At 34.7% G+C, this 19100-nt stretch overlaps 1 protein-coding gene across 1 annotated transcript; it reads left to right on the top strand.

Annotated features, from left to right (window-relative positions):
* The first annotated feature begins 439 nt into the window (after nucleotides 1–439).
* Nucleotides 440–7536, top strand: LOC143064886 (L-amino acid oxidase-like). The gene is made up of 8 exons (XM_076238077.1): nucleotides 440–523; nucleotides 2415–2534; nucleotides 3032–3283; nucleotides 3674–3758; nucleotides 4672–4812; nucleotides 5493–5588; nucleotides 5820–6022; nucleotides 6537–7536. The coding sequence occupies exons 3-6, from the start codon at nucleotides 3170–3172 to the stop codon at nucleotides 5495–5497; spliced, it is 345 nt and encodes a 114-aa protein (XP_076094192.1). The 5' UTR covers nucleotides 440–523; nucleotides 2415–2534; nucleotides 3032–3169; the 3' UTR covers nucleotides 5498–5588; nucleotides 5820–6022; nucleotides 6537–7536.
* The last annotated feature ends 11564 nt before the right edge of the window (nucleotides 7537–19100 follow it).

Genomic DNA, 19100 nt, shown 5'->3' with positions numbered 1-19100 from the left:
ATAAGTTTTATTTTCTGAAAATTTCAGGATCAGAATGCCGACTGTTGAATATCGGTTACAAAAAATGATCCAAGATGTAAAATCAAGATTCAAAAACTGTTTTATTTGTAACAGTGCAAGTTTTGGGAAAACATTTTAAATTGAAACTCGCACACCTAGAGTTACCTGTCATTTGAATAACTATAATGACTTCTTCATGGAGAACCCTAGTTTATTTTATTTTTATTTCTGAAGGGCTAAAAATATATTTTGCGTTTTTCAGTCTAAAAAAAGCAACTGCTGACTCATAACCTTCAAGACTGGTGCATGTAGGTTAGTTAATCTGAAATCTTTTTTGTCAAACATGTCTGATTTGTAAAATATTGATATTAATTAGAAAAACGGAAAACCATTTCCTAAGCTTACCTCGTGTTAGTTGTTGGGAATTTCTCCGTTTTTGAAAAAGGAAGTATTTATATTTCAAATATTATATAAGTTCACAGATAACCTGTATTGTGAACTGTAATTCAGGAACACAAAGGTGGTGAGTTTTTTGTCTAAAAAATAATTACAATATGTCGGAGAGGTAAACAAATTCTTTTTTCAAAATCATGATATTAAACTTTTTTTTTTGCAAAACTAATTCGTACCAATTACAGTTTTCGTGCTAGACCTTATGGCGAGATTGCGACTTTATCAAATGTTTTATGTTTTTGGCGTATTGAATTTTAAACCTGATGCCTTTTGTTATCTATTATTCATGTGTTTCTTTGCATAATACGTTCTCCTATTTATTTGTATTGTAGTCCTGTAATATTATGTTGTCATTTTAATGTTATATTTAACATTGCCATTAAAGTGCGAGGTTTGGCATGCCACAAAACCAGGTTCAACCCACCATTTTTTCCTATTCTGTGTGTGTTACATTTTAACGTTGTGTTTCCGTTGTGTCGTTTGTTTTCTCTTGTATTTAGATTTGATGTTATATTTGTTATTCTTATAGGATTTTGTATAATGCTTAGTCCGTTTCTGTGTGTGTTACATTTTAATGTTGTGTCGTTGTTCTCCTCTTATATTTAATGCGTTTCCCTCAGTTTTAGTTTATTACCCCGATTTTGTTTTTGTCAATGGATTTATGAGTTTTGAACAGCGGTATACTACTGTTGCCTTTATTTATACATATTATTTGTATTGTATGTTGCCCTTTTAGATATTTTCTGGTACTAAAATATGTTGGGTTGCGTATTTTTGACGATACGTGAATATAAACCACAAACATTTATGGAAGTTAACCTTTATTTCGAATGATAGCATATATTCAATCCAAATAATAATAATGGGATCTGAGCTGTTCTATTATGAATAATTTATTGCACAGAACAATTATAAGAAGGATTTTCATTTATTTAAAATTCTTAAAACCACAGTAAAGTAGATGCTTCAGTACTACTGATAATAGAATCTAATTAATCTAGTAGGAAGACAAAAACTGAGGGATGAGTTGAAGTGGCTTATATTTGACTGTACAATTACAACTCGCATAAGGGAAGGAAATCTGGATACAGAATTCCTATCTTTTATTTCCATTTTTTTTGGTTGGTGTATATAAGATCATATATACTTAATTATTGCTGAATGTTCTTTTCCCGACAATGTCCATTACTTGTATGGCAGATGATTATCACCTGATGAAAATTCTCGCCACAGTGTGTTTATTTGAAGAAAAAAAATCCGTTTTTATGTTGGATTAAAACATTGGGTAAAGTAATAGTTTTCCAAGCAAGGGTGATCTCGTAGGGGTAATCCGGCTCAGATCACCCAAGCTGGGATGTATATAAATGGAAGGTAGACACGATTTGTCAAAACATTCGAAACTGTAAGTAAACTGGTAAGATTTGGCGCTAGCCATGCGGTGTATGTGATCATATACAGCCGGAAAATTGCATGATTTTTAGAAAAAGTTAGTACTTGGTATCATTACAAACTCTTATGCTCAGAGGATACCGCAAATGTCATATGTTTATGCACTAATATCATAGAAGTCTATCTTCATTTTTAAAATTTCCGTATAATATGTTTCCAAGAAAATATTTTCTTATGATAGCTATTATAAACCATATAATTAATGACACTGTAAAAAAAGTCGTGTCTTTTGATTTCCTATATGTCAAATGTTTATGTATTCATATAATAGAAATCTATGTATAATATTTTTCCAAGAAAATACTTTTCTTATGATAGCTATTATATACCATATAAGGATGCATAAAACATTCGGGTGAATGAGATATATTCTATAATTCTGTTGAAGTTGAAAAAGAAACAAAGTTAAAAAGTACACTCGACAATTTGACATTTTTGTACATAAGTTACAATAATATTATTTAGAAAATATTTTATTGCAAGTGATTTTTTATTCAATTTCAAAAGCACAGATCTTTCAGCACAGCTAAAATGATTTCACGAAAGAAAATTATAATTGGTGGTTTGAAACAATTTCAATTTTGCCGTCAAATACAGCGTCATTCAAGTCATACAACATCCCCTGTTAAGAGGTAAGTGAGGTTTCAGTTAATTCTTTATTTAATTTTTTAGTTTTATTCTAGTTTAATTTAAATAATAATAAATTGGATTCTAGCTCAAATTAAAGTCGAAATACCAAATTGGACGTTCTTTCTTTAAAGAACTGTTTTAGTTATGGACATTCCAGATTGTATAAATCACTTGGAATACAGTATTGTGCTGTTGTTACTTACCTCACACAATGTAAACTATTTCATCTGAATTCTTTTATTGTGATAAATACAAGTTTGAAAGTATAAAAAAAGGGCAATAACAAACAAAAAACCCGGGATCGGCAGACAAATCCATGATGGAAGGAAAAAAGATGGAGAATGATAAGCAACAAAACCGAGATAAAAACGGACTATTTGTATAAAACAGTCTGATTTGCTTTACTCAGTTTAGGAGCGAAATTTGAAAACAGTTTTTTCCACTATTAAATTGTATGATTTATATATTTTTTCTTATTGCGGTATAAAATATTTTGCAGAATTGCTGCACATCCAACATTTAGTTGTCCATACTTGGGATCTCTTCCGGTCCAACAAGATGACTACTGCAAAGATTTTTATATGGAGATAGTAAATGGCAGTTTAGAATCTGCCTACCAGAAATATGGCCCTAGTACATGTTTGAAGGAAATGAAGTTAAACAAGGATTATCAGGAAAATCTGTTCTGATTGTTGGAGCTGGTGTGGCCGGGCTTTCGGCAGCTTTTGAATTGGAAAAAGTTGGACACAGTGTAAGATTTGATATCTTTAGTTAGCAGCTAAGAAACATGACATTATTTACATTTGCGAATAGATATAACTATGGTTAACAATGTAATTCGTTGATGTGATTGCTTTCGTTGATTTTCATTATATCTTTTATAATTCAATTCAATTCATATTTTATTGCCATATAAACTTTACAGTTTGTGACAAATAACAAAACAAACGACGACATTAACTAAGTAACTCAATATATATATATATATATATAGGTTCAAGTAAATATTAAAGGTCCCTTGTCCTAAGTTTTATTGACTTTTTAATAAAGGCTCATAGTTTATTCACTTGTCAATGTGTTGGTGTTGATGGGTTAAGTATATATATAACTTTGTCATTGTCAGTGAAATTACATTTTTCAGACACAAATACTTGAGTTACAACACAGAGTAGGTGGAAGAACGAAGACTCTTCGTGGTGGATTCTCAGATGGTCTGCATGCTGAAGGTAAATATATGCCCAATATTTTTACATAGGATACCATGCAATAAATAATCGTCGGCTACATGTTTTGTCATATTTATGGTTGGATGCATTGAAAGACACGGAATTGTCTGAAGTATATTAGTTTATCTGGTCAAAATCTATTTTTCATTTGTTTATATTTTCTCCTGATGTAGACAACTATGATTCATTACCAATGTTCATGTTGCATGTATCACCTGCCTACATGCCAATTTAATCACATGTGTAAAGTCTTCTAAAAAAGAATTGTCTTTCGGAAGACAAATATTACGAAAAATAATTCCTGTTTTCTGGAAATCTTAAATTAGTATGCTATGGAACGCATTGATTATCAATTTTAAATGCAAACTGACAGATAAGTAACGACGTTTGGCCTAAAATGGTATAAAAGAGGGACGAAAGATACCAGAGGGACAGTCAAACTCATAAATCGAAAATAAACTGACAACGCCATGGCTAAAAATGAAAAAGACAAACAGACAAACAATAGTACACATGACACAACATAGAAAACTAAAGAATTAGCAACACGAACCCCACCAAAAACTAGGGGTGATCGCAGGTGCTCCGGAAGGGTAAGCAGATCCTGCTCCACATGTGGCACCCGTCGTGTTGCTTAAGTCTAAATGTTGTTGTCTTTCACAAACAGTTTAATATCTGCAAATTTGTTTATTATTTCAAGGAGGTTATATGATCTCCTTGGTTTTTTAAGTAAACAATGACACCAAAAGCACGATTTTGTATCAGAATAGGGCTACTTTTACATAGTTCTAAATTTGAGGGAGTGAATTGGTGGTCTGACTCTTGTTCCGGTTATTGTTAGTTAAGGGCGCATGGCAAAACTATTTAGATTGACCCGTTGAAGGTATCAGGGAATCTTTTATTTCATTTGCAGGTGGAGCAATGAGAATCCCACCAAATCACTACCTGACAAATGGGTACATACAGAAATTCGGCATCCCTGTCCGCCCCTTCATTAACTCCAACGATAATACCTGGCTTTACCTCGATGGAGAAAGTAAAATCAGAACAAAAGGTAACAGTATCTACTTATTATTAATCACAATATGTGTGCAATCAATTAGTAGAAGCATGTCAGCGAATTCAAATTTAACCAACAGGTCATGCAGTTGACAGTCATTTGTGGAATAAAATAATCTCGTCTCACATTTAAATATTTCACTGATGTTCAATCAAATCATATCTTCAGATGATCTATGATGACTACAATTGTTTCCGTGAAAAATAATTGTTATGTATATTTTAAATATAGATATATAGTCGACGTTTCAGTGTTTATGTTTATTCTGTCGTTCTAGGCATAAAGACGTTATCTGTTTTTTCGTGAAGGAGCATTAATTTTTTCCTGCATTGGTTTTCCCCGTTTCTTAAACTTAAAAAATACATTATAAAAAGATCACATACACGAAACTATGCATAAAATTAAAATTTTAAAAATACTGAACTCACAGGAAAATTCAAAACGAAAAGTCCAAAATCAATGGCAAAATCAAAAGCTCAAACACATCAAACGAATGAATAACAACTGTCATATTCCTGACTGATGGTGCAAGCATTTTCTTTTGTAGATAATAGTAGATTAAACCTGGCTTCATAGCCAGCAAAACCTCTCACTCGCATGACAGTCGCATTGAATTCATAATATATCTCATGGGCAAAAAAAAACTAATTACATACTTAATGTGTTTTTTTCAGAATAAAATGAAAACAATCGATTTTACTCAAAAAAGTTTTTTCCTGGATGGAACTCTCACCTGCAATCTGATATACGTCCAAATGTTGACGGCATAAGTAAGGTTTTATATTAGTATGCCTTCAATTAAATGTTACTAGTCTACAGTTTTTTTAAAACTTATTTCAATTTAATCTTGTAATAAGGCAAATTTTATCAGTGAATAGATTCATGACTTTGCATTTAACAAATATTTATTATTTCTTTGATTCCATGCAACATATTTTCCTTCTCCCTTTTGTACCTCCAACATATTTCAGTAGTTGTTGTATTACCATTCTACATTGCAGTGGATTTATATAAGCGTACAATTGAACCCGTAAAAGAGGATTTGTTTTCCCTTATCAAAGAAAAGGGGCCACAAGAAGGTTAGAAAGAGTGGGTAGAAAAGTGGAGCAAGTTATCTGTAGATGATTTTCTCAGAACAAATATAAACTCGGACTTATGCTCTGCTTATCGACCATGGCCAGAAGCAGCTATCAGAGGATTGCAGGTGATTGGAAACGTCTTTTTTAAACTACATGAATCAAAACAAAATGTTACAATTCAACAGGTTTATGTTTTTTTTAAACCAAGAACATTTCTAGGTTCATTTCTAGTGAACGAGTAAAAAAGTTAGTGGATAAAAAAACTTTCAAATGCCAGATCAAGGTAGAAATGAAAGACATTATAAATTTTATATACATGTACAAGTATTTCACAGTTTAATCAAAATCGTTTAAATTTTTAAAGTGATTAAAAAATCAATCTAAAGATAAAGCAGAATGGTTTCAATTTGAAAAATCTTGTTGTTTATAAAACTTGTTTCTTACGATTTTTGCTATGAAAAACACGACAATTATAAAAATTGCAATGCGCACTAAATTCGTTTATTTTCAAAATGCACCTGAAGTTTTGTGTTTCAGTTGCAATGAAATAAACAAAAGTAATAATACTACTAGGAAGGGATATCTGATTGAATAATTTGATAAGCTTACTTTCATTGATGGCTAGGGTATATATTTTAGATTTCGACATACAGCCCTGCCTTTGGAACAAGTTTAGTTGAATACCTAAGAGATGAATTAGGTGAATGGTGGACAGATCGTCTTCATACTCCAGTCGATGGTATGGATACCATAGCCAAGAATTTTATCCAACCTCAGCACACAAATATAGAAAACACCACTGATTTAGCAAAACGAATACAATTTGGTGCTAAAGTACGAAGCGTCAAAAGAAATCTGGAAAATAAAGTTGAAGTAACTGCACGTAATGTGATGACAGGGACAGATCAGATATACACAGCCGATGCCGTTATTATTACAGTTCCATTGACAATACTCCGACAAATGGACATAGATCTTGCAGAGGATTGTCGTAAAGCTATAGGTAACATCCATTATCAACCATCAACCAAAGTGGTTCTCCAGTGCAAGAGCAGATTCTGGGAGAAAGAAGTTGGTCAAGGAGGATTCTCAAAAACTAATTTACCAATTGGACAGTTACACTACCCCAGTCCTAATGATCCAAGTATACCAAGCGGGAGAGGTCTTTTGGTTTGCTATACTTGGGAACAAGATGCTTTAATCTTTGGTTCACAATCAAAAACTGAAGCAGTTGAAAGTGCAGTTCGAGAAATCACAAAAATACATCCTGAAATGAAGAATGAATTTGAGGTGGGAATGGTTCAAGCCTGGTTCAATGATAATTCAGCACAAGGAGCGTATGCCAGTCTCCTTCCAAACCAATATAACAGTGGAATGAAAACTCTGATGACACCAGATCATCCTATTTATCTCGCTGGTGAAGCTATATCATACACCAACGGGTGGATACAAGGGGCCATAGAATCTGGCCTTAATGCTGCTTATCACTTTTACTGTAAAGGTCAAAAATTATAACAGTTTATTGTATAAGCTCCTATGTTTCATGCATTTTTATGCCTAAATTTAAGATATCTTGAGAACACTTTCAAATGCCGATGTACTTGTTAATCTTGTCTACAGAGTAAATGTTGTTAATCAATCATGCATATTTTTTTTACATCTAGTTCGAATACAAAAGTACTAGTTTAACACACTACTACTGCAGTGTGGAATAACTCAAGATGCACATTTAGCTTACATTATACTCATCAGGGCACTCAAATCAGAAAAGTAACAAAGTCAAGCAGCATTGAAAGCGAAAACTTACAAAACAAATTGGGCCAATTTAAGGTAGGCTATATATGCCTGAGAGAAGATAAGCTATTATGTATCTGTATCTGTGTAAGGAATTCCCTCCTTTAAAGGAGCACTTCTTTTCAGAATCGGTTTAAAAGTTCACAATATATATTTACAGGACTATATTTACAGGGGTCTTCGGTATTCAAGAAAAGCAAAAATCTACGCCCGTGGGGTGAATGTTGGCTACATTCAATGGCCCTTTCGTTTGTTTGACGGTAGAGCTTTCAAAAGTTCATTTCTTTTGGTATGTAAAGCATAGCACAGTTTTCTATTTATATACTCTACTTTGAAGCAGTTGTCCATACATTTGCATCTACAGCCACATGCGCATAATAATCTACTTGGATCTAAAATAAGCTGTTTATTTATTACTAAGCTGGTTAGGTTAAAGCATTTATCACAGTTTTTAATGCTACGAAGAAAGCAGTCTAATTCATGCAAGTATGGTATACGAGTGTTATTCAGAGGTTTACAGTCTAGAATAAAATGTTCAACAGTTTCTGAATTTTCATTGCAGAGAAGACACGTTGGATCTATTGAGTTTTGGTTAAATGCAGCCTTATTGCTTTGCAGGTAATAAGTTCCTGTTAATAGCTTTAATTTTGGTTGTAGGCGGCTAATATCTTGTGCAGAGGTACCAACACTTGCAAGACATGGATGAGTATTGTGCCATAGAATATTATTTGCAGATAAATTGCGAAGAGAGCTGAATAATGATACTTTTGTCCAGAATTGTTCATGCCAAACGTTGTCCACTGCCTTCTTAACACTTGCTTTCCATTTGTATCTGCTGACTGGGTTCTGTATAAGTTCATGAGCTGATTGTAGATTGTATTGTGCAAGTAAGCAACGTATTTTAGAAAACCAGTTTTTGGAGTTAAATCGAGATATCGAGAGTTGTCTTTCTGCCAGATCTTTTTCGACGGATGATTCCATACCACAAATCTTGTTGTATATGTTTAAGGCTGCTTTGTGTATAATGCCATGGAGTGGTATAACTCCTGCTATAGTATAAATTGCTGCATCCGCAGTGTTGTTGGGAAGCGACAAGATTTGTTTAATTGATTTTCGATAGAATACTTCTAGTGGCTCTAAATGTTTATTGTCTGGAAGAAGAATGTCAATTCCATAGATAAGAACTGGAAGAACATAAACGTTGAAAATGTGAAGACAAGTTAGTGGGTTTAGCCCGTTCTTTCCATGCAGACCAGCCCCCATCAGGCTATACACAGTTCGTCTTGCCTTTGAGATGTTTTCATCAACGTGAATGCTGATAGTTTTTTTTAAGTCAGAGCTGTGTTTTATGCCAATATGCACAGCTGAATCTGGCTCATTCATTTTTATATTATTAATTTTGAAGTAGAAGCCTGTATCTTTTGAAGGTGGTTCGTGTTTTAATATGACACTTTTGGTTGGTTGGAGTGAGTATTTCTCTTGCATGCTGTAATTCTCAACCGTGCTTATCATTGTTTGGAGGTCATTAGGAGAATTGGCAATGAGAGCAACATCATCTGCGCAGGTCGGGATCCACAGTATATATTTCCGATGTAGGTACCAAGGCCGCTGTTTTCTAATTGGTCCAATACATCATTGATGTTAACTTTGTACAGTTTGGTGCTTAATATCACACCTTGTCTTACTCCTTGTTGTACAGGGAATGGTTTTGACATTAGACCGTTCCATTTAATAGAGGTTGTGGCGTATGTACTCAGTTGGCGGATAAGTAGCCAGAGGGTCCCACCTACTCCTGATAGAAAGAGTTTACGATGTAAGCTGTTAAGATTGACAACATCAAATGCTGATTTGGCGTCTAGCAGAGCAACAAAAACAGGCATCTTTTGGTCCATTGATTCTGCTATGGATTCTAGGAGGATGAGGGCACTGTATAGAGGAGATACCCCAGGAGTGAAACCTCTTTGTAATCGGTTTTGGAGAATATCAATGATGTCTCTTAGCAATTTCCTCAGTAGTATTTCCAGGATTTTTCCAATAATTGGGAGTACAGTGATTCCTCTATAATTTTTTGCCTCATTTGGTAGTCCTTTGTTTTTGAATATTGGTGTTAAGATTCCATGTTTTATGCAGTCTGGTATGGTTGCAGAGGAGCAGATGTTGTTGATTATAGAAGTTATTGCCTACAGTAATGTATCTCCACCATATTTGATATGTTCTGCTGTAATACCGTATATATCAGGTGCCTTGTTGGTATTCAGTTGGTTTATGGCTTTGTCAATTTCTTCAGCTGTGAAAGTTAATGGTACAGCATTTTGTTTGCAAATTTCTTCGATAATGTCTATATCAAATTCTTTGTTGGTATGATCGGAGTTTGTGGTATTAGACTCAGGTGTTGTGAGCTTGCTGAAATGCTCGTTCCAACCTTTTAGTATTTCTTCCCGAGAAGAGTGGGTTTTGTCTTCTACAGTCAGATCTGATATGGAAGATTTTTTGGTTTTCCTTTGTGCATTTACAAGTCTATGGAATATTTTGCTAACTCTTTGCTTAGCGTTCATGATCTTCTGTAGCGATTCATCTCGTTGTCGCGCAATTTCTTGTCTTCGCGCTTTGCGCAGTTGCTTTTTATATTTTTTCCTTTCTTGCATAGTTTCACCAGCCGTTGGTTTTCCTTCCAGTTTCCATTTATCAAGTGATGATTTATTCATTTTCAGTGAGTGTTCAATTTCATCATTCCAGATATGTCTGTTTCGTTGAGTTGAAATTTTAGATGGTGGTACTATATTTTTTTGAGCTGTAACTATGGTTTCCATAAGTCTTGTTATTGCGGTCGAATCATTCAAGTAGTCTATGGGATTTTCTTGAAGGCATTTTGTTAAACTATCTTGGTATTGTTGTAAATCTATTTTATCCCATTTGATTTTATTTGACACTACTGGTTGTTCTTGTTTTTTCTTGCTAACAATCTCGGTTTCAATTTCCGTTAAAAGAGGGTAGTGGTCAGAGGTGTTGTTTGACAACATATCCAGTTTAATGGTGTTGTAAACTTTTTCGGCTAGGCTGTCGTGTACAAAGATATAGTCAATTGTTGATGTTTCATTGCCATTTGGATGAATAAATGTTAATGGGGTTGGTTTAAACATTAGCTTTTTAGAACTTATGAAGTCTTCGAGTTCCTTTATCCGTGCTGATTTATTAGTTGTTTTCATCAGATCACAGTTCCAATCTCCACATAGGACAGGTGTACATGTGTCGGAGTATTTGAGAATTATCTCGTGGAGCTGGTCGAGACATTCTTTGAACTGTTCGTTTGCCTGTTTTGACCCTCTACATGGCATATAAGCACAGATTAACAGGATCGGTTTTGGTTTTACATTTATCTTTATACATATAATTCTCTCTGAGCCATCATTAATTTTTTCTACAAGATGATCTAGATGTTGTTTCCAAAGTATGGCTACTCCACCATATCCTCTAGGTTTTTGTGTTGGAGGTATAGGGTTGTTTTCGTCAACTGACTTGCATGTCCAAGATGTTTTGTTAAAGAGCTCTCCAATATTGTCCTGTTCAAACTTGAATAGCCAATGTTCCTGAATACATATAAAATCGGTAAAATCTAAAATGTCTTTTATACAAGATTGGGAGTTATATACATTTATACAATTGAAGGAGGATATTCTAAGTAGAGTTGAAGTAGAGGCATCATGTGCTATGTGATCCTCTGGATGTTCTGGCAAAGTCCTAAAAAAGAGTCCGGCTTATTTGTTGGATAATCCTCAGTGTTTGAGCTGGGCTCAATAACTTCCAGTGATATTTGATTTCTATCAACATTTGGAACTTCTTTGTCGGGTATAGATTTCTTAACTTTGTTTGTGCAGTCTTGATCCTTGTATAACGTACTGCTGACTTCCTCAGGTTCTGTTTGGAGTTCTTGTTGTGACATTTTGATTTCATTTACTGTGTTAAGAAGTACAGATGTAGCTGTAGAATTTAAAATAGTTGGAGATGTTGCCATGTTTGAAGTTGCATTTTCTGTCGGAGGTGTAGTTGTGACAGATTTATGCGGATGATTGACAGTATTGGTTGCTTGAGGCCCTGTTGTGGAATTAATATCAGTATTTACGGTTTGGTTGTGTTTGTTGTCATGCCTGAAGTGCAGGTTTGCTCCTGTAAACGTTTGCTGGGCTGGCTGACGGTTATGCTGGTTGTTGACCATTGTTTGATGATGGAAATAAGATGGAGGCGGAATATTGGAAGGATGTGGAGGTAATCCGTGCATGTTTGGCAGGTAAGCTGGCATGTGTTGTGGTTGACCTGGCCAATTGGTGTTCATTGGTCTTTCACTGATGGGGATATGTAGGTGATCTAGCCATGTAGGCAGGGCCCTGTGGAATTGGGTACTGGAAGTGGCTTGTATGATATGGCAGATAGTGTGGCCTAGCTGATTGTTATAATGTCAGTTCTAGAGTTCTGAGCCTCTGTTGAATGGACTGCAGTTCCATGTCGTGCATTTGTCTATATAACTGACGAGTATTTTCAATATGGGTTATTCTATCTTTGATGATGTTATTTTCCAATGATGAGATATAAGTATCCATACTATTTGTGTGTTGAGGAGTATACACTGGTTGATTTTCTTGAAAGATAGGTGGAGGTTGTTTGTTCATGGTTTCAGTAGAGCCTGCATGTTGTGTACCTACAATTTTCATCCTCAATATCTTATTTGAGCTTTCCAATTCTTTTACTTTGGACTCCAGACTGAGGGAGTATGTTTTTAGGTGTGCCTGTTCTTTCAGTGCATCATTAATAGTCACTTTTTCCTTTTTTAATTCCTCTTCCATTTTACGCAGTTTGCCTTCCTTATGCCGTAATTCTTTGTCAGATAAGGAAATGTCATTTCTTGTGCCTGTTATTGGGACTCTGTTTGTAAGTGACAGATGTGACTGTTCAGTTGGTTGAGGCAGGTCCTCTATTTGATCTCTGATGACTGTTTCCTCATTTAAGATAGCCCTGGCAGCAGAGACACGAGAAAGTGGTGAAGCTACATCTGGAATGACAACTGGCATAAGTTTCTTGACTTTTTGTGTTTGCTTAATTGGTATATTTCCATCAGCTGGTATAGAGTCTCTTGCATTACATATGGTGCATGTGTACTGGATGTTGTTCGACTCTTTTTCCAGTTCTTCAATTTCTGATTTTTTTAGCTTTTCACAGGCATAGTGAATCCAATGGTTGCCTTTAATGCAGAAGACGCCTCGTGAAAGTAGTGTTCGGTTACATTTAGGACAAATATTGTCTGGAACTGATCTGTCAGTGCCTTTGTTAACTGTGTCTTGGTGGTTTTTGTTAGCCACAGTCAGCTCTTTAGAGAATGTGTTGGTAGTCACAGATTGATCTTCGGATGCACCGTTGTTCAGGATAGCAGGAGGTTTTATTTATTTTCTTTGCAGATGTTTGTTGCAATTTAATACATTCTTCCCTAATTTTCTTATTGACAGATGAGTAGTCTTTGATGTTGTCCATTTGTTTGGATATAGCCTGTAATTCATCAAAAAACATGTGGTGGTTACGTCCATTCACTTCCACTCTGCAGGTGGTATTATATAGGTTGATTCTGTAATGTTGACGCAAGTTTTGATTGCATTTAACTGCAATAGATTGTTCTACCACCTTACCAGATTTGTCCTGTTTATCATGTATGCTGCATGTGAGATCAGTATGTGCCTCAAGATGTTGAAGTAGAGTTTTGCTAAAATGCAGATAGGTTGCTGCAGAGAATTCCAAGATAATGTTACCATGTTTATATTGTAAGTCTACATCCGTTGGTCGTATGGTGGCGTCCACTATTTTCCCGATGGCTTTTTGCTCATTCAATAAGTAGGATTTTACTGAGACGTTGACTTTAGATGGAGTGAAGACTTGTGTAGGTATCCGGTCTCTAGTTGGTCGTAAACTTGCCATAATAGAATGATTGATTTTAGATATATGTTTTTATCAGATGAAGCTTGAGATGATGGAATAGCGTGGTGACATCCACACTTACCAAGGAGAATATTTGTTTCTGAACAAAGTTGAAGTTGGATTGTATCGAGGGTAAGATATTGGTATAGCGTGGGAGTATCCACACTTACCACGTTGTTTAGAGCTGCTGTTAATTGATTTTTATTTATTTATTTTTATTTTGTAATAGATAAGAAAATTTCGCCTAATTCCACAACAGGTCGGACCTCTAGAATAATGTCTGTGAAAAGATGAAGATTTTGGTATAGCGTGGTGACGTCCACACTTACCACTTAACGTAATACTGATATCCACAAGAGAGGAGTTAAGTGTAATTGCAGCCAGATGTGTTTGAAATAAGAAGCTTAGCGTTTAGACTATATATTCCCGTATTCTGATGAGGTATTTGGTATAGCGTGGTGACATCCACACTTACCACTAGAGATATTAACAATGTCCACAATAAGAAGGTCTGTGTAATTATTGAGTCAGCTGTGTTTTAGATAGAATGAGAAGCTAGCTGAAGATTTCCTGGATTATATGTGTATCTTTGGTATAGAGTGGTGACGTCCACACTTACCACAACACCTGTGTCTAATACCTGATGCTGTTTGAGTTAATGTGTCCTATAATTGTTTCGAGGGGAGCCACAGAAGTATTCTATCTTTCACGAAGATTATGATATTAAAAAATATCTCCTTTGATTAATTATATCTGGTATAGCGTGGTAACATCCACACTTACCATGTAATGATGCTGCATGAGTTATAGTTTCAGTGTTAATTATATATAAATTGGTATAGGTTTAGCTTGGTTAGTTCTGTTTTAAATGAAATCTTGATACCGCTTTTTTGGAAAGCTACTACGGATACAAATTTTATTGATAAATCAGATAGATGAGGTGGAATTGGAATAGCGTGGTGACATCCACACTTACCAGTATTATGTAACGCAGAGTTATTTTTCTGGTATAGAAAAAGTTCTGTTTTAAATGAAATCTTGATACCGCTTTTTTGGAAAGCTACTACGGATACAAATTTTATTGATAATCAGATAGATGAGGTTGAATTGGTATAGCGTGGTGACATCCACACTTACCAGTATTATGTAACGCAAAGTTATATTTCTGGTATAGAATAAGTTCAGTTTTATATGAATCTTGATATAGCTTTTTAAGAAAGCTACTATGGATACAAATTTTATTGATAAATCAGATAGATGAGGTGGAGTTGATATAGCGTGGTGACATCCACACTTACCAGTGTTATTCAATGCACAAGTATTGGTATATATATGGTAAATTAGTATGAATTATGCTGTAAGTGAAATATTGTTGCTGCTTTTTCGGAAAAGCTACTACGGGCACATAAATTTTATTGACAAATCAGGTAAAATAGGTATTGGTATAGCGTGGTGACATCCACACTTACCAGTGTTGTGTAGCGCACAATTTAATTCCTGGTATAGAGAGGCTTAGTAATAAATCAGCTTTAAGTGAGATCTTGATACAGCTTTTTGTTTTTGTTTGAAAGTTACTAGGGCGGCGGATTATATTGATGAATCTGTTTTGGTTTAGCGTGGATACATCCACACTTACCACTGATGACTAATGGGACTACTTAAATTTTATTAATAGCAAATCAGTTACGATTGGATTTGGTATAGCGTGGTAACATCCACACTTACCACAGACTTGGATAAAATTGATAAAATTGATAAAATGTTGTAAAATTAGGTATCCTATATACACTTACTTAAGAGTTGTCTACAGTATGTCTTGGATCTCTGTAAGTAGGTTGGTATTGGTGTAGCGTGGGAACATCCACACTGACCACAATATATTTCTTTATAGAGTACTTTAAGGTAGAATTTAAACAAACCAGCAATCAAATCTTATTGTAGTACTAGTTTATGTAACCAAACTGTATTTAGTAAATATCTGGGATGAATCCCATCCTGATAAAGTTCAAAGTTATAGGATAATTTGGAGGCAATTCCTTGTCCTCTACGTGTAGTGTGTTTAGGGTTAACACATAGGTTTACATTAAAGTCTGGTGATGTGACTCTCAATGATCGATTTATAGATATAGGAAGATGTGGTGTGAGTGCCAATGAGACAACTCTCCATACAAATAACTTTGTTAATCTCAGCGTTGAGAATGTGGATCTGATGGAGTAAGTTATGGACTTGTTCAATTACATCCTCAGGATTGGGTACCTTTAGACTTTCGTTGTATTTGTATATGGAGTATACTGGGATATTCAGGAAGGTAACCCGGCAGGATGGAAATTTTTCAATGAAGCTTATAATGTCTCTGTACAGTTTTAGTACTAGATCTATTGAACTATTATTTGAAGATGTTAGAGATATAGAGCCACTTATCGGTACGCACTGAAACCCGGACCGGACCGGACTCCGGACCCGGACTTTGGTATGAAACCCGGACCCGGACCCGGACTGGCCGCCAGACCCGGACTGAATGCCGGACCCGGACTGTGGGTTTTTTACCACTTTGATTTTTTTAAGATTACTGTCATTGAAAGATTGTATTTCCATTTTTCCTTTTTCTTTTTTCTTCATTTATTTCTCTATTTCTGTAGTTATTTGACTATGATCGGAATGATCAATAAAAGACACTAAAGCGGCGTTCAACAATGTAATACACATTCTTGAACAGGTGAGTCCGGACTGTGACCTGACATGACCCCGGACTAGCTTGAAGTTTACTATACCTGCGTGTATTGCATTACGACGACTAACTGTATGTAAACTGTTTATTGTCGTAAAGTATATTGACGGGACATTTGATCAAGCATGTAATACATAAGAAAGTTATAAGATATTTATCCGACATTTAACGAAAAAATGAAATGTAATAGGCGAGTCCGGATGGTGACCTGAAGTAACCCCGGACTAGGTGTATTCGCAAACTATAGACATCGATAGAGATATATAAAACTTCACACATTATTTGATGAGACGAACTTATTCATTTTTATTCATTCAACTTTTTCCTTATTGTATTGTCGTCGGAAACATTAATAAAAGACGTTTACCCGAGAATCAACAAATTAATATTAGGCGAGTCCGGACTGTGACCTGATATAACCCCGGACCAGGAGTATACGGATTGTATATAAATATACTAAATTATTTGTTTAATTGAAAGATTTTTTTTCCCTTTTTGCTTTTTACTTTTCCTTTATTGATTTCTCTATTTCTTTAGTAATTCGATTGTCATCGGAAAAATCAATAAACGACACTTAAGCGGCGTTCAACAATGTAATACACATTCTTGAACAGGTGAGTCCGGACTGTGACCTGACATGACCCCGGACTAGCTTGAAGTTTACTATACCTGCGTGTATTACATTACGACGACTAACTGTATGTAAACTGTTTATTGTCGTAAAGTATATTGACGGGACATTTGATCAAGCATGTAATACATAAGAAAGTTATAAGATATTTATCCGACATTTAACGAAAAAATGAAATGTAATAGGCGAGTCCGGATGGTGACCTGAAGTAACCCCGGACCAGGTGTATTCGCAAACTATAGACATCGATAGAGATATAAAACTTCACACATTATTTGATGGAAATATGTTTTTCATTTTTATTCATTTAACTTTTTGCTTATCAAATTGTCATCGAAAAAATTAACAAAAGACTTTTATCCGAGAAGCAACGAAATAATACTAGGCGAGTCCGGACCGTGACCTGAAATAACCCCGGACTGGGAGTATACGAGTTATATATACATATACTGAATTAAATGTTTAATTGAAAGATTGTATTTCCATTTTTCCATTTTCTTTTTTCTTCATTTATTTCTCTATTTCTGTAGTTATTTGACTATGATCGGAATGATCAATAAAAGACACTAAAGCAGCAATCAACCATGCAATACACAATCTTGAACAGGTGAGTCCGGCCTGTGACCTGACATGACCCCACACTAGCTTGAAGTTTTCTATACCTGTGTGTAATAAATTAATTTTCATTTCACCATAGATGAATATTATAGGACAGACAAGGAACAACCAATGAAATGCATATGCTATGTTTTTAATAAAACTTGGGTCAATCGATTGTGTATGAAAGCTCCAAGTGATTGTACAGTAGATTTGCAAGCGATTGTACAGTCAATAAACATATCTGACATAGAGAAAAGGAATATATTTGGAATTCTTCGGGGACAATGGCTTTGAAACTTTCAGACAGATGAGACTATATATCAGAAAAGGTACACGTGAAAAGTCTGGTAGAAACGATTGGTTTTTCGATGTTTATTTGACATTTTTGATCGCTGTTGTGAGACAGTTTCAATCGTTTTACTCGGAGCTCCACCATTCTAAGAAAAACGTTTGGATGAAAATATCTTTTTTTTATTATCTAATTGGTTCACATTTACATAGAGAATGATTTAGATACCAAAATTTGAAGCAGAAACGTCATTAAGTAATATTAGAGTTCATCAAAGTTTCCATCAAGCAACTTATTTTTCAAATGTCGGAGCCATGCTTGACAGTCTCCCAAATGACAAAAAAAATAAAAAAAACGGTCAACACTTAGATGTTATATCCATAGAACATATTTTATTTTGAACAGACGAAATTACTGTTGAACAAAACACCATCCTTTTCAGAAATGTACATAGTTATATTCGCCATACAAAAAGATTCTTTGATCAATATTACTGTATTTTAAAGTGTACTCGTATCCAGCTGTTATTGTGTAAACATAATATATTTATTGTATATATTTTTCAAACTATACTGAAATATATAATTGCTGTCATCTTGAAACTTTGTAGATTGTACTTATTTGGAGAGGATTATCTTAATAAAAGTTGTTATAACTGGAATCCAATACTATTGTATATCTAGACAATAAAATATGTTTAAACTAACGAGAAAACCGTACAGTTTCGTTCCCACACTGTGTATACACAATACTTGTGACCACAAAACACAGATCAAGTTTAAATTTTGTAGGTGTCATTTAAACCATTCTAGAGTTATGTTCTTTTACAAATGGGAAAAATGCTGAAATTTTCGTTTCCGTTCTCTTACGTACATGAATGTTTGACTTAACCAAATGTTAGGAAACTTATACACAATGCTTAGTACCACAACACAGAGATAAGTTCGAATTTTGGTAGCGTCATTGAAACCGTTCTGGATCCCGGAGTTGTTATACTCCGTTACAAATGAATAATGAAAATGATATAAGATATGCAAGCGGGTGCATCGTCTGTGTCCCATGGACACATTCCCCATTTACTCTGAAACATGTTTACTTCTTACTCAGTCGGAAACCCGGTTGAAAAGACGGTTGAAATAGAACAAAAGAATCGAAGCTCTTTGTTAGAGAAGGCGAGAAATGTTTACTGTAATGTTTACTAT

The sequence above is a fragment of the Mytilus galloprovincialis genome, chromosome 2, assembly GCF_965363235.1.
Source record: "Mytilus galloprovincialis chromosome 2, xbMytGall1.hap1.1, whole genome shotgun sequence".
Taxonomy (NCBI): Eukaryota; Metazoa; Mollusca; class Bivalvia; order Mytilida; family Mytilidae; genus Mytilus; species Mytilus galloprovincialis.
The sequence above is the reverse complement of the archived record's forward strand: the minus strand, read 5'-3'. Positions and strand labels throughout refer to the sequence as shown.

Excerpts from the sequence above, each read along its gene's own strand:
- LOC143064886 (XM_076238077.1), top strand. The coding sequence starts at position 3,170 with ATGTTTGAAGGAAATGAAGTTAAACAAGGATTATCAGGAAAATCTGTT. Across the intron at positions 3,284-3,673 it reads TGGAAAAAGTTGGACACAGT|ACACAAATACTTGAGTTACA; the intron begins GTAAGATTTGAT and ends TACATTTTTCAG. Across the intron at positions 3,759-4,671 it reads AGATGGTCTGCATGCTGAAG|GTGGAGCAATGAGAATCCCA; the intron begins GTAAATATATGC and ends TTTCATTTGCAG.